The sequence below is a fragment of the Pseudomyrmex gracilis genome, unplaced genomic scaffold, assembly GCF_002006095.1.
Source record: "Pseudomyrmex gracilis isolate BER0280 unplaced genomic scaffold, ASM200609v1 scaffold_98, whole genome shotgun sequence".
Lineage (NCBI taxonomy): Eukaryota > Metazoa > Arthropoda > Insecta > Hymenoptera > Formicidae > Pseudomyrmex > Pseudomyrmex gracilis.
This window is the reverse complement of record NW_018020682.1, coordinates 437642-462459: the sequence shown is the minus strand read 5'-3', so window position 1 is coordinate 462459 and position 24818 is coordinate 437642. Positions and strand designations below refer to the sequence as shown.

The 24818-nt window shown below is 39.1% G+C and overlaps 1 protein-coding gene across 1 annotated transcript in view; it reads left to right on the top strand.

Moving 5' to 3' along the window:
* The window catches only part of LOC109855773 (polypeptide N-acetylgalactosaminyltransferase 2), a 41025-nt gene that overhangs the window by 11804 nt on the left and 4403 nt on the right, over positions 1-24818 (top strand). Inside the window, exons 3-8 of the mRNA XM_020430349.1 lie at positions 19682-19780; positions 21360-21427; positions 22164-22415; positions 22512-22727; positions 24203-24422; positions 24538-24748. Coding sequence (XP_020285938.1) covers positions 19682-19780; positions 21360-21427; positions 22164-22415; positions 22512-22727; positions 24203-24422; positions 24538-24748 — 1066 coding nt within the window. The remainder of the gene's footprint in view (positions 1-19681; positions 19781-21359; positions 21428-22163; positions 22416-22511; positions 22728-24202; positions 24423-24537; positions 24749-24818) is intronic.

The window sequence follows — 24818 nt, the reverse complement described above, 5'->3', positions numbered from 1 at the left end:
TACATATTATATATAGTATGTGTAAAATATGTAAGACATATATATATATATTTTTTAGTCATGTGTTGTTTTTCCACTTCTCCTTCTTTATTTTTGGAATTTGAATTTTATGCGTTATTTTTGACACTTCTCATATGATTACGCGCAGCAATTGATGTAATTACGCGGACATGAATTTTAATAAACGCTTTCGGCGATTATAATGATGCACATCGTCTCGCAATCCCATTGTGATCGATAATTCCGGAACTATATATACGTAATAGCTCAAACTGTAAGCTTGTTTTCCCGCGCGAAGGATGATTTCCCACAGTTATACAGGAAGCGCGGTCATAGCGATAGAGACCGAGTTCTCTCGGGGAAAGTGCGCGCGATCGAAACTTTTTCAGGCGTACAGGTGAAAGAAGCTTACCTGTGCGCGACTATCGCTCGTGTTTCTTTCTCTTTCTCTCTCTCTCTCTCTCTCTCTCTCTTGTTAACCACTGTCTACGGGACACGGGAGAGGAATCTCTCGATCTCGGGATCTCCCGCGCGAGCCATTAAAGCCGACGGGGAAGTTTCACGATTTGATCTACGAGAGGTAATTTAAAATAGCGTGGAGGGGACGCGCGCGCTCGCGCAAAGACGAGCTCGTCTATCTTACTGATGCAAATAACGCGATCTTTCTTCGTCGATTTTGCCGTGACTGCCGTTTCGCGTGATAGGAACGGATTAGAACTAGCTTTATCTTTCACGTCGTGACTTTCTTAGAATATGTGTGGTAATGTATGTGTTTCCGAAAGCGCTGGACTGATATTCGCTACGGTGATATCGCAAAATCCAATTTTCTGTTGCGCGAACTTGAAGTTGATTGATTGTTTTTTCGAGCGAAAATATATTTTAAAAACTGTTTTTTCGAGCGAAAATATATTTTAAAAACTCATTATTTAATAATAAACACTTTTTTTATCTCCTTTCTTTGTGAGTTATATTGTTCAAGTTGTCAATGTATGTTTAGAATAATTTATCAAAGTTTTTTTAATGCACATTTTGGTTACACGCGTATATCACGGCGTTATTATTTGCGAGGTAACGTTGTCAATAATTACCGCCTATTACGGCGTAATTGCGGTGGTACTTTCGGCGCTCATGCGTTAAACGGTATAATGAATCGAATCGATTCTCGAGAAGAGACAGCTTTGCGAAATCACGTGTATAATGATTGACTCATCGCGGCAGAAATATGGAAAATTATGTTTCGGTGCGTAACCTGGCTCGATTTCGTACTCATGATTCTAAAACTGATATTTGTCGCAATTCTGTCATTTGACTTACACAAACGTCAATTTGTTAAAACTATCGTATGAATGAAAAAAGAATTATAATATTTTTTTCTTAAATGTAAACGGAGATGAATTATTGCAAAAATCTTAAACCGATTTAAAAAGAACTTTATTATAGGATTAATTATTTAATACGATTTTTCGTTATTTTCTTACTTAACGTTCGCAGAAAAACAAAAGTTTCCTTTTTCTGTGTCGTTAGACACTTGGGAAAGATTAAAGTGCAGTTCTCAGTGAGAATCGGTAATTCCCAAGGGAATCGCGGTCAGTGGTGGAACTTTAAATCGCACTTTCGCCGCGATAATTATCGGAGTCATGACGGTTCTTCTTTATTCGGGAGCCGCCGATTCCGGGTCGGGCAGAAAAAGTCCTTAACTTAAATTCGGTCGGTCAATTAGCCTTAATTAATCGTTCGTGTGGCGACGACTCCGTAAGGTGCGGCGTTTAAATGTCTTTCTATTTTTTCCCCATTCCGTCCGTGAAATAGCCGCCTCTCTTCGCTATATAGTTTCTTCTGAATAATACATAAACCGTTTTTAAAATCAAAAAGTTAGTTGTCGTTTTTTCGACTTTGTTTTTTTTTTTTTTTTGAGTTTTTTAATCCGTCACGCTCGTGTCGCCAGAACCGGTTGCGCGTGTGAATACTTAAAACGCGCGCAGCTGCAACTTCGTGTTATAACGACCGCTTTTTTTCGAAGCTCGTGTGTCCTTTCCCTTCCGCATTTTCCGCAGTTTTCCTTCGCCTCTCCGAACAGATATATAACGCGCATCGAGATCCTTCTTCTCGTTCGCATCTGACATTCCATCGCTGGAGCACGAACTTCGCAGTGAAAGCAGTGAAAAACGATCACGCGGCCCAATTTAACGCCCTTCTCCCGTAATAAATTACTTTCTCGTTGATAATTGCGACGATAACCTTCACTCTCTTTTTCGCATATTAATGACGTCTTTATTTTTAACGCTCGAACACTTGCTTCCCACTGTTTAATTACATAAGAGTTGCGAAAGTCTTCACGCGTTATCTTTTATCTGTAAGACAAATATAAATAAATAACAAATTGAAAATAAAAAAAAAATATTCAGCAACTGAGCGAATTTGTGCAAATAGAAACTTATGATTAACAAAAAACTGCTTGTGAAGTACGATAAAAAAAAGAGAAAGAAAAGTATTTGTAAAATATATATATATATATATGGTAAATTTTATATTTGTTCATAAATTTTATTTCATATCGTGTACTTTATGCTCGAGTAGAGTATCGCGCACATTAATGTATTAGATACCGCATATGGTACGCGCAAGTACACACACACAGTTTCTGCCTTCGCCAGCAATTTCGCTTTTTTCGTGTTACCGCTCTTCGTCTCGCCGCAACTTTAATTTTCTCCGGGGAGCCTGTCGCGCTACATCGACGTCGTAAAAAACCTTGCAAAAGAGAAAAAAAAGATTACGCAGCTCAATTATTCTCTCGTCTTCCCGCATGGTAATCCTTAGATCCGAGTCGCTCCGCAGGACGGGACGATTTCTGGCGCGGGACGAGGTACTTTGTTTCGCATTAAGAACCGCTAAACGCGCTTCTTGCACAGTCGCTTTGAATAAATTTTGTGGCCCGCACACTCGAAATGCCGAATCAAATGGTCGGAAGTCCCATTCGCAATTGCACTGACGAAACTTGTAATTGAGAAAAGTTATCGACTTACGAAATAAATGTAATTTAAATACGGATGCGCCTTGTAGATTATCGACCGAAAATTTATGCGGGCCACGATATAAATCTCGCAGTGCAACGGGTGTAGAGAATTACGATTTGTCGCGCCGTGTTTTCCTTTTAGCTTCACGTTACTTACCTTTTCATCCCTCTAATTAAATAGATCTTGTAGAGAAGATACACCGCAGCGATGAACTTTATCTTCTCTTTAAGCGTCACAAACGTGTGTGTACAATCTCCGCTGTCGTCCAATGTTATTATTTTATTTTCTTTTGTTTTTAAAAATGTGTCTCTTAAATGCTATTTCAATCGAAAGTTATTTTGCTTATAAACTATCAATCGCGACGCGCGGTGAAAGCTCGCTGTAAAAATTTGACCGAACGAGTTTGCGCACTTTCGACACGCGAGCTTCCCGGTTGTTCCAGTCTCACAACAAACGAGCGAGTAACGTACATCACACCGACGGTTAATCCTCGAGCCCGACCGTTTTTCCCACGCAATTAAATAAAAACGCATCCTCGCCGTTCACCTCTGGCCCGATTCCGCATTTTTTAATTGCGCGAGGAAGAGATCCCGAGAACTCGATGCACGATAATCGCCCGCGATTATTGTATATCAAGTTTAGAATCCTCCTTGCGTAATTAACTGAGAACACGCGTCATTTATCCGCGCGCTCTTTTCCACGCGCTGAAGATACACCTTTCTCGAGACCGGAACCTTTGAACGCGGAGTAGTTAACATGAGAACCTACTCTACTTTTATCGTCGAGGAGAGAAACACGTTATGCAAAAATGCTATTTTAAATAATAATATTTTTGAATAATTGAAAGGAATTTCGTGCATTCAAGAATTCAACGAAATATTCTTTATTTTTTTTTGTTTCTTGCAATGTTTTATAAAAGCGCACCGAGATGCCGAGATGCGTTCTCGTCAAATCGAGGGAAAGTTTTGCCACACTTGTGGCGTTTACTTAAGTACGTGTCCTCCTCTTAACGCGCACCAATCTTCTTGGCGAGCGACTCTCATTTATTTCGGTCTCTCTTCGCATCCGCAACGTGACTCAATCTTCCTCTCTCTTTCGTAAGGATCTTCGTAAGGACCTGTGTATACGTTTCCTTCTCTCTCTCTCTCTCTCTCTCTTTCTCTCTTTCATTCCGTCGGTCCGTTCCCGTCGATTCCCAAGATCGTTTTGTTTCATCCTCTCGTTTTACGGAGTAATATACGTAGTGCGAATTTTGTCCGAGTAAGCATGCGCACGTACCTCTCGAAAAAAAGCAGAAAAGCGACACATTCTGTCATGATAAGAAACAAACGGTAAAGTTGACTGACGACTTCCGTAACATGCATAACTCTACTGCTGATTGCACAGCGAATGCAGTTATACAGTATTAATGAGAAGAAATGAGCCTTTCTAGAGTTATCGATTTATTTTATACTCTCAGAATGCTCATCGATCCGCGAGAAAGCGCGATACATCGGATGTATATATCGCGCGTAAGTACCTTTATTTATTACACTGAAGATTATTAACTCGTTACACTGGCGTCATGCGGCATTCGAAAGGATCATTAAACGTCGTGATAGCAGATTTATGCTATTTTGCTTCGGATACCAACATCAACGCGACACTTTCAAATTCCTAGCAGTTCTTGATATGTCGTAACAATTCTAAAGGATAAATAAATCTGTGATAAATTATAGAGTTCTCGTATATATTTTGAATTCTAAAGAATAATAACTGTCTGTGATAAATTATAGCTCTCTTATGTTTTGAATTTAGTCATAATGAGGATAATTTAAGAGTGTGATAGCAACGAGAAACGTGTAAATGAGGTAAAGAAAACTGTTTGGTATATAAAACGGTATTTATTATGTCATAGGTTAGATGTTTGTCTACTTTTCCTCGAATGAGAATGTTGCCGGCGACACTAAAAGTCACGTTATATTTTTCCCGTCCGCTCGTTCGTGTAATTAATGTAATGTCCGCGGCAGTTTCTAAGTTTAAATCCAAACGATATCGTGGCGACGGGCGAACGAGGCGAAATACGTAAGTAGACGAAAATGAAACGGCGAGAAGTAAAAGAAACAAACGCGCGGCGGAGACCGGAAGAGCGCGATTGTGGTAACTTGGTGGGAATTGTGATTTTAAAAGAAGACTCCCGCTACCGAGAGAGGATGAAAATGTGTGTGTGTGTGTGTACTTTTCTTAAAATTTATATAAAATTACATTTTCAATTCGCTGGGGTGCGACAACTACTCATCGCACTCTTTCTCTCTCCTTCTCTCTTCTCTCTTTTTCTCTCCCTCTTTCTTTTCTAACATCCGAAATTGCAGGGAAAATAGAAACGCCACCACGACGAGTCTTGAGCGGATGCAATCCTTTCGCGGTTAAGAAAGGGTGGAATGAGAGAAAAAACAACAATAAAATCGCTGCATCCGCTTTTCTCGCGGCCACCGTCGAGTCTTATTTACATTCTCTTATGAACGTGCTATCTCGACTCGACGCGCGAATTGAAATCGCGAAACCAAGTCCCGGAAGAATAACCGCTCGGTAGACTTCACTCTGTTGACGGTTTTTACGGATTTGACGCGCGGCGGTTACCGCGCGTTATGAGAGACGCGATAAATACTCCAGATTAAGCGCGGCGGTTTCGGATTTTTCTAATCTTCCATTATTTTGCCGTTTGCACAGCAGACTTCTCATTTATTTAAAAATAAATGCAAGCACTGTATACGTTTATATGCAAACGACAAATAATTGGAAAGTTTTCGTACTCCGGACGTTTCGGATGATTTTGTTGACGTGCGAATGTCACACGGGCGCTGTTTTCACAGGCGATGACAAATAAGCAACGCGCGATGCACAGATATCATTTCTTCGAAATCAATGCTTTTCGATTTGTCTAATGCATGACGTAAAGAAACAATAAAAATTCAATTTTTTACACCAGTTATAGATATTTGTAATGAATTATATATATATATACATATACGCGGATGTGTACACATTTCAATCAAAAAAATAATTGTTAGCGGTTTCCAATATACGTGAGAGCGATGGGAAAGACTGAATCATGTTTCGCGCGATGCGATGCGATGCGATGCGAAATTTCCACTGGGAGAAATCCGGAACACTCCACATTGACGTGAAATTATCCCTATCGCATTGTCACACAAACATGTGATGCAATTTTCCAACACATCCCGAACTGGTTCTATTTTGCAATATCATTCCGAGACCGCATCTATTAAATGATGAAATTCCCGGAGCATATAATACCGAGAGCGTAAAACGTGTATCGTGTAAATTCGTTTAAAAATAAAGCCGATTCTCTCTGTGTCGCGGGTGATGTTAAAACTATATATAATCCAAAAAATATGAATATAATCCAATCGAATTGTAAATAAAGAAATACCAATTTATTTTGATATATTTTCAAAAGAAAAATCTTGAAAGAGCAATTTTGCTGTAAACGTTAATATTCAAATATGCAGACGTGATAAAGACTAATTACAATTAGCTTATAAGTGAAGTGTTGATTCAAAACAAATTATGTCCATTGTAATAAATACGCTTGCGTGTGTGAATCCAAGTAACGAAGGTCGGAGAATAATGATGAGAGCGCGCAGATAACGCAGGATGTATCTTTGTTTCTTTTATTGAAAGGAGAACAATTGTGCACGGTAATTACCGGAGGCCAATTACAGCTCTTAATAACATGTGTCGATTAACGAGGGAACAAACTGCTTTATATTCGTTAATTGCTACGTTTAATTATATATTAGGTGATTATCGCTATATCTTTCAATGAAATACTTTATCCGCGTTATAACGTAAAACAAATAATACTGAAAAGTTTATTTATCTTCTGTCTCGCGACTACCGTTGCATTTTCGAAGAATAAATATCGGGGAAACACACAAGATTGCACGCAAACGCCCCGCGTGCGTAAACATATTGCTAGCCGGGAAACAATCAAAATGTCTTAATCATTGTTAAACGAAGTCTCCGAATTTGCAGCAGCGCCAGCTCAACTCAACCAAAGTCAAATGTTGACCTGTCCTTATAGTCATAACCGCCAGCGGTCTTTCAGCGATCTCCTCGTTTTCGATCACGCTGTAAACCAACAATCGAACTCCGCTCTGTTGAGAAGGCGGAAAGTTCGAGGACTAATTAATTTTCGGTTAATAATTCCAGATGTACAAACACATTTAGAGAACTACACACTGATCTTTGATTTAAACCGCAAGCGCTTAATATTGTTACGTTCTCTGCGTAACGGCCTCTGGGTACGGTCGAGTCAACAACAATTTTAAACAACAAAAGACAAAAAGTTTATTTTAACTCTCTCAATAACAACAACTTTACTAAAGCACAACAACTTCAGTTTCGATACAAAGACAACGTGAGAAAATCGTTTCTATACGCCATAGCACAGAAGTTTTTTTTTTTCGATTTTTTGAGGCTTTCTTTTTAATCGAAAGATTCGGGAGTCTCACATCAATCAGATTGATAGAGCGTCATCCGGTGTGTCTCCGTCACATCCTTCGATTAGACCCTTGTATCAGCCTATTGCCCCGAATGTAGTTCGACTCAATTCTGTCTGGAATTGACGTCTCCGATTACGTCTCCAAGAAAACACCGGGGTTGATATCCCGAATTGTGCCGATATCGCGCGGCTGCATCTTCGAGATATCAAAATCGTGTTTTTCACGTGTTTTTTTGCGGTGCCCGACCAAGATGTGTGACACTGTACTTGGAACTAATCGAAGTAACTACCAATCATTTATACAAATTGTCAAGAAAGTTAAAATTTCACTTTCAATAAAAATCAGATAAAGAAATTTATTATTTAAATTTATACCATACTTGTCATTATTTTGCATTAGACGGTTGATTATTCTCTATTTCGTGTCGACTTGACAAAGTGGTTTTACGACATTCCCGACAAGGTTGTTTAGCGAAATGACCGTCGTGAGTTTCATAAATTAAGGTTGGTCTTCGAAACTCGCGACGATTATCGCAACACGTGTGTGATCTCTTGACCGACTTCGCGTCTTCGGATCCGCATTCTTTCCAATTCTATAATCGGCTCAGACTCGCAAAAACATATATTCGAGAACGAATGAAATATCGCCTCGGACTTTCTACGCAGCTCGAACCAGACTGTGAAATTTTAAAAGAAGCTCGCAGTTTTTTCGCGTTTCGTGAATATATTTTACTTAAATCTCATTTCTGTCGCGTGATAAAAACTTCGCGTGAGACAGATAAATCGCCTTTTATTGACAAAGCAAGCGGACAAACATGCGAAAAACGAGAGAGTGACAACGAGAGGATGAGCAAAAGGAAGCCTATTTCGCGCCGGTGTTCCTAGACCACGTCATGAATGCGAAAACCAAGGGAAAAGACGTGTAAGTTATAGCCGCATTACTTTTGCCGCTGCGCCTAGGGTCCTATAGACACCTTTTCTCTTTCTCTCTCTTTTTTCTTTTTTCTTTCCCTCTCTTTCTCCCCTTCGACTTTAGCGCGTATACGCGCTTTTCTTCCGTTAAGCATATATTTCCCGAAGGCCGACGCCACCGCGTGTTCTATTCTTTTGTTTATTGCACTGCGCAACGACGCTGGAGCTTTCAGAGCCAATCCCTCTCGTTTCCATAGTCTAGCATACACAGCGACCCCATCGCCGAGAAAGTATTCCTTGAAAGCTATGAAACTTCCAGATCTGCGATTTATTTTAAACAATGTATTCTTGACTTTGCTTTAAAAATGAGAAAAAGAGAGAGAGAGAGAGAGTACGATTTATAATTATTCATAATACACAAAATGTTTTATAAAACTGTATAAAAAAGTTCTGGAATTTGTGAACAATCGATCATGAAAGATTAATTTCTTCTGACATTTTGACCTATTTTCTTTGTTCTTTTTATTCCGTAAAAATTTCTAAACTTCGCAAAGACTCTTTAGTTATTTCAGAAAAAAAAAAAAACGTTAACGCGTATTACCGGAAAAAAATGTTAATGAAGTAGTTTTGCATTATAATCGTTTGTCCCAGGAGGTATTTTTCGGACCACACGGAGCTGTTACACGACGGTGTTATACGCGCGCGAAAATAGAGGCTATTTTCTACGACGAGATAAAGAACACTGAAGCGTGCGTAAAGTCGGACATATTTCACGGTAATCTCGAACCCCGCAAGAGAGAGGAGACCTTTTAGCGGGGAATTTTGACGCTGATGGAAATTGCGAAATTGCGTATGCAGATGTCACGGGATCGGATTCTGGAAAATAGCAGTTTGCCATATTAGCATACACCCACTGTCAGCATACGACGATGCGATTACGCTTGGATTATATTATTACATTCGCAGAATATTACACATTTATTTGCGATTTGCTCGTGCGTGCTCCGCGCGCTCATTAGTCAAATCGTGTGTGGTGCATATCAAATGCGGACGAAGAATATCAATTAACTCGCGCGCGCAAATGAGCTCATCTGTGTTCTTGTAATTGATAAACAATGGGAGGAAAATATATTTCGCAATTGTGCGTTTTGACTTTGTGCAAACAAAGCCAGCGGGTTAAATTAAATGACGATTCGAGACGATTTGATTGTGCGCAAAATTTTCAGTTTACGTCGGAGAGACGCTTGTGTGAGCGCACACATGCAAATAGGAAACGGAAGCTTCCAGAAGCTTGGCGTCCAGAAGTTTGCAGGATGTTCGGTAATCTGCATAATATCGCGCGAGCATATAGAGGATAAGTTATCTGCGATAACTTCCCTCATCTTGCTTATCTCTAAGTAATAGCATGATAAAATAATTACGTTGTACGTCTCGCAATATTTACATCAGTGAAGAAAGCGAATTTCGCGTACGGGTGAACGGCACATTTTTCTGACAAGATGCGAAGCTAGAAAAAAAAATAAAATAAAATAACACACTCGAGGACATATACAATAACGCTTATGCTTGATAACTCTGCGTCTCGAAAATGTCGTAAATACGAAGTATTATTCCAGCGAAAAATTCTCTTCGAAACGTATTTCGTGATGTAACGCGACGTTACGAAAAACGAGTTTCGGACACTCGTTAAAATGCATGATCTCGAAACCTCTTACGGCAAATACCTTCCATTCTCTTCGGTAACAAATTCGACGAAATATGTACATGAATGATATACATATACGAGACACAGAAAGAGAAAAAGTTCTTTCTGCGTGTATATTCGCGCTCTCAGGTTTATTTCTTTCAAGGATACTCTCGTGTAAGAACACAGGACGCTGTCAAAGTTAGTCGAGCGGCGCTTTCCTTGCGCGAACAAGCGAATCCCTAATTTGATTTAGTAGTCCCGTCGGACGGAGCACTTACGGACCGCGCGAATTCCCGGCCGTGTGCGAGAACATTTACCGGGTACCCCACGAAAATCAATATTCGCGTGTGTTGTCCCATATGAACACGGCCGTCCACACTGGTGTGTTTCACACGTCTGTGGTGTAGGGAGCTTCACCGGCCGTATTCCCAACGACTGAGGGAAAACTTTGCTTGGTTGCACGCGAAAACCAAGTTTCGTGTAACATCGGGAAGCCGCAAAATCGCCGTAGTCGCCGTAAAAAAAAAAAAAAACAAAAAAAAAAAACGAGCCGGAAAAGCTTGAATGCGAGGGCACACAGTTTGCTTTCCGATACAATCGGCGCCGATAATTCCGGAAACGCTTGTTCAAACACGCGCGGTTTGAAAACTTCGTGCGCGACAGTTGCCGCAAAAAATTCGTGCAGTATAAAAATAAGTCAAGTTCGATACATAGCACGAGAGAACAAGTTTTCGATCTCTATAGCGACAATCGGCGAGAGACATCTCTTGCTTTTTTCTTTCGGAGGTTTGGATGAAGTGCGCGAATGGGAGAGAATATCTTTTTTTTTTCTTTTTCCGAGACCTTGAGAGTGCAAACGCACCAATCCTCGTAGATTCTTCAGCTCTTCTCGCGAACGTTTGAAGAGCCGGCGCTAAAACGCTATCGCGAAAATGGTGTCGTAAATTGCGGCGTCGTCCGCGTTAGAGAAGTCGGTGGCCGCGCTCTCTCGCGAATTCAGGCCGTAATTCGTGCTCGGGCGGCAATTTATAATCCATCGAGGACCGTGTCGTCTGTATGCACAGTGGAATATGGAGCGCAGGGGCGCAACTCAACTCGACGCGACGCGCGCGACATCGCGACCCTTACCCCTCCCCCCGCCCCCGAATGTATATATAGTTTCCACTCTTCTTTTATCCTCCACCGCGTTCCCCGCGGATATCCGTGAATAACAATGGACCGCCGCCACACTCGTCGGGGACACTTTAACAACACACGGGAGCGAAGATAAAAAAGTAAAATGTATGCGAGCACGTTGCGGCTGGTTGAACCGCTGAATGATGGAAAACTCGCGTTTTCCGACTTTGAGACGTTGCTTCGCGTGATGCGGATCAAACCTTCAAGGTACACGAGGTTTCATTTGTTCATATTTTATTCGAATACATCAGGAAATTATTTTTCGTGAAAAATCTTATTACTTTTTTTTTTTTAAACTAATGAATGAAATAAATTCGGTTGCAGGAGCCGTTTGCAGGATGTTGTGCAGAGAATGTGCTTAAATATATATATATATATATGTATACACATATATACGTCGAAATAATTTTTTTCCTTCATATAAGATGCTGGATTTGCACATCACATATATGAAGGACCCCGTATACCCCCCTAACTAATTTAAAATATTGCGAAAAAAACTCCTCAGCCAGGAGTCGAACCTGGAATCTCCGGCTTTCCGGGCCGTTTTTTTTTTTTAATTTATAAATTTACACTCTGCGGTAATTAGATATTTATTAATTGATATAATGCGCTTTTGTGAGTTTTGTCTTTGACCGCTCGTGAATCGATTCGCCTTAAATTACCGTGTGCAATATGTCGAGTGATTTTCTTCCGATATTTCACGAATATATATGCCGTGCCTCGGGGCGAAAAAACGTTTCCGAGCGACTGCCTTAATTGAGAACACAATTGATGCGCCATCAATAATTCGATTCCGTGACTCGACGTGAGTCGAAGCAGCTCACGGCTCGCCGACAGATCGCGTGCATTGGTAATTAGCAAGAAATAAAGACAGCGAGAGAAAGATGAGACAGTGAGAAAGAAAGAGAGAAGATATAGTGCGAAAGGTAGAGCGAAACTCTAAGGTTTCTAATGCACTGATCGCCGCCTGGGGACCGATCTTAATCCATCGATTTGTCTGCTCGCTAATGCTCCGCTGCTTTTCTCCGTGCCACAAACGAGAAAATGCAACATCAATTTCCCCATCCGCGAGAGAAAGGATGTTACATTCGTTAGAGAGCGCGCGTTTCGTGTTTTATCCGCTCGATACCCGGCGAACTCGTCCGCTTATTTTCGACACAACCGGTTTCACGGATTCTATTTCTCGCGGCCGGTGTATCGATATACTCTCGTATATAGCCGGAAGCGAAAAAAAACGAAATGAAAACTACACAATGACCTGATTTTACCGCAGACGTAACCGTAAATAGTTGCGGTTGTATATACACCGCATGATTGTCGCATTATGGCCTACCTGCTATTGCAAGATTTATTTTTTTGTTTGCGCGCAAGCGCGCACGCAAGAGCAGCTCGTTTTTTTTTTTTTTTTTTTACAAGATTGATCAGTCTCTCGAAGAGGTAAAACCTGAAATAAAAATAACATTCATCGTTCTTCCGGAAGATCGAGCATGGAGATATGCGAATGTGTTCGAAGATAAATTGAAACTTGTCTTTGTTTTTTTTATTATCGATTATAAAATATCAGACTTTTAAGAGTTCGCGTGTTGTTTTCAAATTGAGACAATTCTCTCGTGTATCAAAGTTATTCTCGAAAATTCAAGAGACCGAAACGCCAAAAACGTATACGATTGCCGAAACACTACGACGTTTCTCATCCGCCCATATAATGCACGGTACATTTAGCCGGTCGGGAAGTTGGGAATCGTGTTGATCCTTCGAAAGGATCGGCCGCCGGAACTTCTCCTTACCTTTAAGTATAGTTTCACGGCAGTCAGAACGAGGGAAGTTCACGAAACCGCGGTGTAGTGTGTCCGGTCCGTACCAACGAGGGAACCGACTCCCTCGTCGTGTCTCGCCAACGTGCACATCTTCTTCCCGGGCAAGGAGAGACTTGAATAATGATACCAAGAGCGCTTGTCCGGATAGACAGGTTTAGGGGTTAGACGGTTTGCATCGCTTTAACCAGCCAATTCGGCGCACCGAGAGCGGCGCGATGCTTTCCCGCAGCTTCATTAAGCGATTCCTCGGATCTGTCTCGTTCAATTCCGTTCGTTAATTAATCATTTCCGCTTTGCGAGACGGACGAGCGTTAGCTGTTCCGATAAGACGATCTTCCTTGACGTAGAATCTTACATTGAACTTGATAATTTATATACAAGTACACACACATGTAAATACAAATGATTGTGAAATAATTAATTATTTCTGTGTTTTCATTTATAATATAAAAACTAAATATTGTTATTATTAAAAACTACAATACTCCGATTTGGTTACATTAGCGAGAAGAATCGATGTTCCGAATTGTTGAATTTCAAATGAAAACTCTGAATCAGAAAGATATTTAAAATTATATCGTACGATTGCAAGCGGAGAGAATTCGTGTTTTATTGTTTATTGTGTTACATTTTCAGGAAATTTGTGTAACAACGAGAAAGCTCCTACGCGTATTACAATAACGTTAGACATTTGTACAAACCTATGCTGAAACTATTGCCGCATTTAAGCATTTCAACTATCGTGAACACATTATAATGCGCACATCGCTGAACTCGGTATGATGATATAACCCGCGAACGTACACGTTCTGGGTTCGACGAGACTTTACAGTGTCTCTAAATTTTCCTCGATAAAATCGTTGAAATTTATAACCCACTGGGAGGAGCTAAAATGTGCGGCTCTAATCCCGCATTAGAGCAACTACGCATACAAGAAGAATGAGGACATAAACTCGGCGCTTGAATACCTGAAGTAATGATCACATAATCTAAAAATTAATGGCCCTTCACAACTGCCGGTAATAAAATAATTACGTTTGATGTAAACAATCAAAATTTAAATTAAATTTTTTACCGGTGGTTTATTGATGAAAATATTCTATTGGTAACAATAATAATAATTGTTACTAAAAAAGTTACTAAAGTTCTTCATTTGTTTCGCGCATTCAAGCGCAAAACGACTTCGTCGGAGATTGAAAATGAATTACGAAAAAGTTGATTGCACTTAAAAAAAAGCAATTATAAACACATGGTCTATTGCTAAATGTGGTTTACTTCGCGCGTGACCCGGCGCGCGACACAAACGGTCGGGGAACGCGATGAATGTACGAGATGCATATAATGCTATTGCGACACATCTACCACGTAATCATAATTTGGCTCATTTAGCCAAAGATAATTGGCAATGGGGACGAGGGTTCGCGTTTTTGCCGCAATTTAAACTACGTCGCGTACTCGTTTCACACTTGCTGCTGAATGTACGTACACACCTATATTTAACTCTGCGTAATTACCAGCGAGATCGGTTATTGTGAACGACCTGGGTCGATGGGGAGCGGGTATCACACATTTACACAGTGTGATTAAACGTTCAATTACCACCGAAATGATTACGCTTATACTCGTTTTGCGCAATACACCCAACGTAATTCGCGAAGTCTCCGGCTCGTAATCTGATATATGAATTTAAACGGCTTGTTCGAATGCTGCAAATTAATCCCTCCCACTTGTATTATTCCGATCACGTTAGCGACATTGCTGTGAATTGACACGTACTGACGCTATCATGCTCAATTAAATGATACATATACGCTCGTTTTGCCGAATCCTGATTAAACGTGAAATTCGATAATTAATTCGTTTTATTTTGTATTATGTGTTGCGTGCATCTTTTCGTTTTGTCGCCAGTTTAATATCTTTCGTATACAATCGAAATATTATTTAACAAATTACATATCCCGAATTAAAACTCTCTGGAGTTTGCTGTGTGAAATACAATCCGCGTGTGTCATCTATGCATTTTCAAAATCTTATTAAAATAAAAATAGAGAAAGAGATTTGACGAGAGCTTTCTAAAATATTTATGTAAAAGCTTTTATATGCAACATTTTTTTCCTATGTCATACGTAGTTATCGTATAACGTACTGACATTGAGAGTGTGTTCAACTCAAAAACTTAAAAATTTAATAAAATTGCAATAAAACAAAACTGTATAAACAAAAATGTGTGTATATGTGTCTGTTATATTTTTACTAAATATTTGAAACATGGAACACAGCGTTTCTCGCGAAGATATTTTTTTTAAATGGCACAGACTGCTGTGCGCGAATTATAAGCGCGAAAGATAAATCGATCGATAGTTACTCGCGCCAACCAAACCGCCATTGGACTCAATAGTTCCGTAAATTCGTTAAAATAATATTTTCGTAACAGCGCAAAATCCGTTCGAGCGTATCGTGCAGAGGAGGAAGTCTCCTGTGGCAGCGAAACGAGCAGTTCGTTAGTCACAAACGGCTTTGCACCCCCGGGATACATCGCTGTCACCTACAAATAGAAAAGCAATCAGCGGTTTCTTCAATGCCTCCGGGGAATCGGGCACTCATAGAACACGAAAACAAAGGAAAAGTCTATTTACGACGCTTGAAACATTATTTATTTTGCTCGTGCCACAATTTTTAAAGTTTTAATTATTTTGATACTTCCTGGAGAATCTCGTACATACATGTAATCTTTTTTGTCTCTTAATGGATAAATTTTAGAGAAATTATCGCGCGAAATATCACTCGGACCAAGGGAATTGTGAATCTGGAACATCTACTTTTATTTTATTTATTTTCGCTATCTTATCAAAATATGGATTTTATAAAAATCAACTGGACGGACTTTTTGTTGTGGAAAAAAAATAAAACGCGCAAGAGTAAAGTGTTTTTTTACGGGAGCGCTTTGTGAAATATTTGCTATTTTATAGCCGTAGAGAACATATGTAATCCATTAGTGACGAAGATGTTAAAACTTTTGACCGACAACAGTGTATCTGAAACTTCGTGCGGTCGTCCCATCCGTTTTTCGAGACATCAAGCAGTTCTGTAAATCGGAGCACGCTGCTGCAGCACTCTGATTTTATAGAAACGCAATCCCGTGCGGGCAATGCGCTTTCGTTCTCGGAGCACGGGAATGCTTTTTGCATTTTCCGAAATTAACGCTCGGACTCGCGGACAAAACACGATCCGGCGAGCGCGCAATGTCCGAGAGTAACATGATTTTTGGCGCTAACGTGATTCGCGCGCGCCGTTCTCGCCGTTTTACAATGCGGCGCAAAATCACGGGCGCGCTCCATATATATTACATCTATTACATGAAAAAAAAAAAGAAAAAAAAAAAAGAAAAGTACTTGCAAATATATAACGCGCTGAATTCCCGAGCGAGAGCGTGCGGTTCGTTCGCGCGGAGTTTATAATGTATGTGCTTTGTGGAATAACCGTGCTGCACATTATATTCAATATGCCGTCGCGAACGGCTTGTATTTGCATCAATTACTGTCCGCGCGCGCACTCTGTCATTGTAACGTTTTACATTTTGCATGATGTGATTTATCGCCGTAATAAACGTCGATGACACTCGATTCGATTATGCTCGCGCATATACCCGAACGAGGAAGGGAAGCACGAAATCAGATAATAAATACATCGAGTACATTTCTATATTGGAAGTATATATATATATATATATGTGCGCATATTGAGTTACGGAGAGAAGAGATCCAATTCGATTATCGCCCTTTTGATTTTTCCTTCTCGTTCGACTTCGCTCGATGGACCCGTGATGGATTAAAAATTTAATATCCTGTTTCGTGTGCGGGGTTACGCGATACAATGCGGAAGTTTCGCGGGGAAAAAACTTCTATTTCCGCAGAGAGGGTCGCGCCGGGCGTTCTGTAATTCCGTTTCGTGTCCTTTATGCGCTTTTTCCGTTACCTCGACTCGTACTATGACTTTGCTCTTGCAATTGCCGCTTCGCCGCAACGAGCGGTCCGTATATATATAGCAGCTCTAATGGATCCACGAGTACCGAGATGAGTTAAAGTAGTACCGGACAACGAATATATAATGTACGTTTGCTGTATATATACAACATATGCTCCGGAAATCTGGTGCGCATAACGCGCGCGATATATCGTTGATGCAACAGTTATGTTACAACGGTGTGTAATATATATCGGTTTAATGTTATTAAACGCGGAAAGCGCCACTAATGACAACTTTTTGTTCCCAAACACATATACACTCTGCGCTTGCCAATATTATTTACGATAAACAAAAAGGATGTTTTTCCTTGACTCTTCTTTTTTTTACGCTCGCACGTTTAAATGTTTATCATACGGATTCTACGGAGTGCTCTCTTTTCAGCATGTAGAGCACCCACACTGTACATATTCGTTTTGGGGAGAAAAAAAAAGAAAAAAAAACTGTTTAATGTACCAAGCTCGAAAGTTTTTATATTATCATATTTTATATTATCGTAAATTACAAACGCGGTATTTTGATAAAGGATGTATCGATTTGTTTTAATCGCGTTGGTTCGCACTGCTTTCACAGCAGTCGCACTCGTATACGTACACACATATATATATACACACAACGCATTCCCCAGCAATGATGAATTCGCACAAGCGTATACAATGTACGTATACATGTGTGCTCGTGGGGAACATGAAGCGTCCGATGAAATCGTACGGAGTGACCGACCGGGCGCGCGCGTTATCCACTTTAGCGGATAACGCGCGGGGCAGATCCTAAATTGAAGTTTCGAATTAAACCGGCCGGATGATCCGTCTCATCTGCCGGATTCGCTTTAAGGCTCGCGCGCGCGCGCGCGCGCGCAATTTCGTTGTCGACAAACATGTCGTCGCAGAGACTAGCCGGATTTAATGCGGAATTATGGTCTTCCGAATTAATTTGTCGATTCCCGGACAGCGGGAAGCGAGGCGACGATGCGGAGAGAAAGAGAGGATAATCGCGCGACGAGATGAGTATCTGAATTACTCATTACCGAAGTTGTTGTCCGCCGCGCGTGATTACGCGCGAATAAAAGTGCGGACGGTGAATCAAACTCCGGCTCGTATAAATAATTTAGTAGATGACGAGAGCGATGTCTCTGACGATAGAGAGTAACTTATATCACCGTTGCGCACCGCGGATAGCAATTAATTAACGTGATTGATGAAATTTCTCTCTCGCGGAAAATAATTAATAAAACTGTAGAGAATGTCAAAAGATTCATAGCTCAAGATGATGAAGCTTGTGGTCTGCTTGAGAAATAAAAATTATTCAGGCAGATTTTCGAAAGACGGAAGTTCAAATTTCTAAGTGAAATCACTCGTCACCTCGTTCACCGATCACTCTCCGACGACTCGCACATAGAAGACGACAGCCGTTCTTATCCAGGGACTAAGAAACTTTCGCGATCCTTTTTGACGCGCGGCGTCATAAAAAAGTTCGCATTTGCGCTTCTAAGCATCGGAGCATCTAATAACCGCATTCAACGCACGTTCCGCGAGTTTATCTCGGCTCCAAAAAGGAGCTGACATATTGGGATCGTTTCTGGCCGATCATTTATGCGCTCTCTTGGGCGTCGGCTCGATGCTTCGAACGCGCGCGATCAGTTTTCCTGCTTCTCTTGCCGTCTTTTTATTTTTTTCCTGCCTTTAAGCGTCATTTCTGGCGCGATTAGGCCACTTCTACTCTCTTTACGTCACATCGACTGTTTGAGAGCACAGAAAGATTATGCGAAATGTGTGAAACGTTTAATTTATATCACAGCGCCTCTTTTTTTTTTTTTTTTTTTTTTGCATCTGTTATCTTCTAAGTGATACTAACAAAATTTTCAAGGCGTGTCTTTGATACGGTGACACGAATTTATGTATGTATATGACGTGAATTCACGTTGTTACACGGATGGTTGAGTCGAATTAATGCGACGTTTTTAACGCGCTTTGCTCCTCATTTTCGAGCATATTTATGTCGCGTTACGCGAAAAAAAAAGCAACTGAAAATTAAATATCTGGAATATTTCCGTTTTAGCAAACGTCATAAAAACTTCCATACTGCAACATGAACGCGAAATCTATATAAAAACCATCGCTTAAGGAAAATCATAAATAGATTTCGATCTTAAAAATTAAAATTAAATAATTTTCTAATTAATAAAGATAAATAATTTTAAAATAAATCTTTAGAGTTCAATAAAAAAAAATTTTATTATAAACAATAATAAACTAAGCTTCTTTTAAATTAAAAATAATAAAACTTAAAACTCTCTATAGTCCACCGGCAGTAGACTATAGCTTTAAGTTCATTACCGTCGATGGACTATAGTTTTTATAAATCTGTTTTATTCAAAATTATATTAATATTATTACTGAAAAAAAAAAACATTTTGTTTGATATTTTATAAAAGTCTGTGATTGATTGGATACTTTACTCGGAAACTTTTATAATACGTATTAATATATTCTAGTTATTTTCACGGACGACTATTATAATTTATGCTATTTTCTTGTTACAGGTGTAGAATGAAACAATGGAGACAGGATCTACCACCGACTTCCGTCATAATTACTTTCCACAATGAGGCACGTTCCACGCTACTCAGAACCGTCGTCAGGTGAGGTTTAAAACAATTGCAGTTTATATAAAACGCGGAGCAACATTTTCTGTACGTACTTCAAAGTTGAATAGATAAAATCCTCTTGCTCTTTTTTACGATACTTTGTACATTTTGTGTAATCGCATTTCTTCTTTTACCTTTATATATTTATAAAACCGTGGAAACTTCAAATAAAAAATATAAGCGTTCGTGCGCTTTTCTAAAGCAAAAATGAATGGAATATAGGTCTTTCATATCTTTGACGATGAAATTCCTGAACGCGACGTAATTGCCGATGGACGCGAATTCTCACGCGATCGTACATATCCGCGCGCGGCACCGACAATCATCTATTCCCAATGCATCGACGAGAGATGCGTGAAGAAATGCAGGAGGATTCTTGATGCAAACCGAAAATAAGTCGACGGTGTGCAATGGAATTTTCTAATCGTCGTACCATCGCGCGCGTGTTTGATCCCTCGCACTTACACGTAATCCACGACCGCAATGAATTGAAAAGAAAAATTGTTGGCATATACATATATATAGATAAAAAGAAATATTATCCACCCATTTTTTTCGTCTAAAACGACGCAACTGCGTAGATCACTGTTTTTTTTCTCACAAGTCTCGGTGTTAATTAAAATATTTTTTCATCACGAGATGTCTCGCAAAGTAAAAGAAACTACCAACTACATTTCTTACTTGCCGGGGAAGTAGCTTTCGGTGGAGCAAAACTTGTCCGAACTTCCCCTCGCCAAACCGGAAGGGAGAAGGGGCGAGCAAGAGTCGGAAAATTTATTTAAGATCATAACGTGGCGGCGTCAGGAAATATATCAGTCCTATCGTGTCGGTCGATGAAATTAAAAGGAAGTCTTAATTACCGCGACGAGACCACACTCACAACCATCTTGATGCGGCTTGAAAATTGTCGCAATCGATTTAACGTCATGTTTAAGTTTTCCGTGAGAGTTCACAAATGTTATGATGTAATAAACTTGTAATAATAAGTAAAACTCCTTCGTTTAAATATCTTCTTAACGTTTTTCTTTCAATTATTTGCAATTAATGTAGTTCTACACGTAATTAAAAAAAAATCATTACAAAATCAGACTTTTTTTTTTTTTAATTTTAATAGCACGAGCTTTCTTAATTAATGAGAAAGAAAGAATCCAAATTTGTTGAGAACATTGTCTGAACTAAACGACAGAATGAGGTGGCACAACATAAAATTGTTCAAGTAAAAGGTAAGTAGATGAGAAGAAAAGGTGCGAAGTCCTTGAAACTTTGATAAAAGATTCAATAGGACAATTCGAAGCGCTTCTGTTCTTCTTTTAATCCGGTGTCTCAGTTTATTCGACGTTAATCGACTGGAAAAGTTTATATATATAGAGGATGATTCAGAGGAGGAAATGGCGAATCGAGTTTTTTAAATTGAATTTTTCTCCAGCGAGAAGAAATATGATAAAAACCGATCGTGTGTCAGTTGACGATTATGTATTAGCGTGCTATCAATAATAAGCAACGTCGTTTTGTATGATGAGCATTTCTAATATTTTACTGACAATAGCTAGCAAGAGACTGTTTTTACTTTTAGCGTGCTGAACAGAAGTCCCGAACATCTGATCAAGGAAATCATTCTAGTCGATGATTTTAGCGACCATCGTAAGTGCCTTGCTATTATTTAGATCTCGCATATAATTAAACCTAATTTTTAATTACCTAATAACACGTTCGCGAAATTAATTTTATTTACTTGCATAACATTTTTAAATTATTTTCTATTTTTCTAAGTCAAATTGTTTCAAGTAGTGATATCGTAATTGTTCTGAAATATGGAGATAATAAGCTATATGTGTGTGTTGTTTATAATCTGATACATATATATAAATAAATATATTTATATATTGTATATAAACCGATATATATATGTATATATAAAGAAATAACGAACAGCTCGTTAATCAACTTGTTTACACGCACATACAATTACTTTTCATATAACATTTAACATAATTTATCATAATTAAAATGCAAATTACATGTATATATTCAATTAGAGAAAATTGTGTTTATTATTGTATTTAATGTCGCGTTTAATATACCACTGAGAAAGATTGTTGCCTCGTAGGCCAATCTGTCGTTTTAATTAATGACATCGTTTACACTGTTATAAACAGCATGTCATTAAATTATGACATCAAAGTTCGAAATTACACGCGATATTTCCACTATCTATCTTTTTGTGATTAAAGTAACAAACAATAAAATCTATAAATAGTGTTATGAAACAATATTTTATAGATTTTTAATAAAAGTTATTTAATTAAAAATATAACAGAATTTAGAATAAAACATCACGTCACACGCACGAGGCTGAAGAAAACTGATTTGTTTGCAGCCGAAGATGGCGAAGAATTATCGAGAATCCATAAGGTTCGTGTGATCAGAAATGAAAAGAGAGAGGGTCTAATGAGATCGCGTGTTCGCGGCGCAGATGCCGCTACAGCGAACGTACTCACATTTTTGGATTCCCATTGCGAGTGCAATGCCGACTGGTTGGAACCGCTTTTGGAGAGAGTAGCCGAGGATCCAACCAGGGTAGTGTGTCCCGTAATTGATGTAATCAGCATGGATACTTTCCAATACATCGGTGAGCGTGTCAATAATAATAAACAACGATGTTATGTGCGACGTGTATAATCAATAATCTATTCACATAAACGAATCGCGTTGTTTGTTTTCGTAGGAGCGTCCGCTGATCTCAGAGGTGGTTTCGATTGGAGTTTGGTCTTTAAATGGGAGTATCTCAGCCAGTCGGAACGACAGGCGAGACAAAAGGACCCGACGCAGGCCATTAGGACCCCTATGATCGCTGGCGGACTGTTTGTCATCAACAAAGCGTACTTTGAGAAACTCGGCAAATACGATACTCAGATGGACGTTTGGGGCGGCGAAAATCTCGGTATGGCCACACAATTTGGTGTAATTTTACCCTTTGTACAAAGTATATATATATCAAGAAGAGAGAAACGTCTAAATTTTCTACACACAAACACACGCACGTGAACATGAATATTCTTCATGCTTGCCGTCACACGTTATGTTTTCGCGAACTTAGTTAGTTTATCATTTCACAACAGCGTTTTTTTTTTCTTTCGCATTATTATTCATTGAAGCCGAAGTCCAAAGCTGTCTTGTCCCGAGAGAATTAATAAATGCTACGGAAGATATTCACGTGGTCGATGCGCTTCGTTACAAAAACTTCCTCGCGAAGCACGCGGTGTACTTATGATGAGTACGCTTCGCGTAGAAAGGTAAACTTTTTATTGGATCAATATGGTTGAAAGTTATAATTTCTCAACAAGTTTTAATGAGTACTTTCTATTAAATTTTATGAAAAAGCAAAGGAGAAAAGAACCAGCGCGTAAATATTAGCTTATTTTTGAATGTGCATCCGACGATTGCGCAATTAAACATTCAAGATCTTTGAGTGATAACGTGCGGAAAAAAATATGGATTATTTATATAAACGGCTTTATGTTATATATAGTATATATATATATATATATATATATATATATATAAGGTCTATAAATGAATGATTCAACTTTTTTGGCTAAATTCAAGGTTTATTTGAGTGAGACTACTGAATAATTTTTAAATGTCATGTTAGATCTTTTGTGAATAACATTTCTTTTGAAAATTAACTTATTTTAGCGGAAAAATTAATTTAATTTTAAATTACATTGATAAAACAAGCTCAAAAATGTTATTGATTATTTATTTGTACATCCACTATTAATAATTTCTTTTTTAAATTAATTTTTGTTATCGCAAACATTTTAACAAACTGCAAACGTACGAAATTAATATCGCAATAAATTCTTTAAAAAAAATTAATTACCCTTACGCTTGAGACATCAATTCAATTATTCTCTAAGTTGTCAAGAAAGATGTTGTGTTTGTCGCTACACGCTTCGAACGAGGAAAAACGAACTCTTTGACAGAAACTACCATCTTGTGTGCAGTTTGTAAGAACTTCGCGAAAAACACAGCAAGAAAACCAATATATGTCAGAAGCGAAGTTCGAAATAACTTCGACCTATTTCGAACGGAAGAAAAAAGTTTTTCCGAGTTTCTTAAGAAAAAAACGCTGACGTTATATCGGGGTTTGACGTATCTATACATATGTAAAAAAAATTATCGAAAGATATACAGAACCGAGGTTTTAATTACCGTTTTAATAAAACAATAAGAGTTTGCAAGTATATACCATTTTAAAATATAATCCAGTTTTGTGTGTCAAGAGAAAAATAAAAATAATAAATTAAAACACAAGTTTATACATGCTTGATTACCATGTCAATGGTGCATCATGCTCTTCTTTTCTTCTTCACATTAGTACTCACCGCGCGCGCGCTCGTAACTTTCTTTCAGAAATATCGTTTCGCGTGTGGCAATGCGGTGGCAGCCTCGAGATTATTCCTTGCTCACGTGTGGGCCATGTATTCCGTAAACGTCATCCGTACTCGTTCCCCGGAGGTAGCGGGAACGTGTTCGCCCGAAACACGAGACGCGCCGCTGAAGTATGGATGGATGATTACAAGCAGTTCTACTATAACGCTGTGCCGCTGGCACGAAATATCCCTTACGGAAAGTAAGTTCAAATGTATTAGCGTTATATCTTCGATTAAACTCTCGAGAGATGTTACTCGAATTTTATCGTGTCATTTAATGTCGAATTAACGCGTAATTATTATATGTGTTTAAAGTATCCAGGACAGAATGGAACTGAAACGAAGACTGCACTGCAAACCCTTTAGTTGGTATCTGAAAAACGTTTATCCCGAGCTGGTTATACCTACGAGCGAGGGTGGTCCCGGAGGATCTTTGAAGCAGGGAACCGCCTGTTTGGACAGCATGGGCCACCTTCTCGACGGGAACGTGGGTCTCTATCCTTGTCACGATACCGGTGGCAATCAAGTAAGTGTTTGACTGAAATTAGTTCAAAAAGTAATTACCGAAAAAAAAAAATATATATATATATATATAT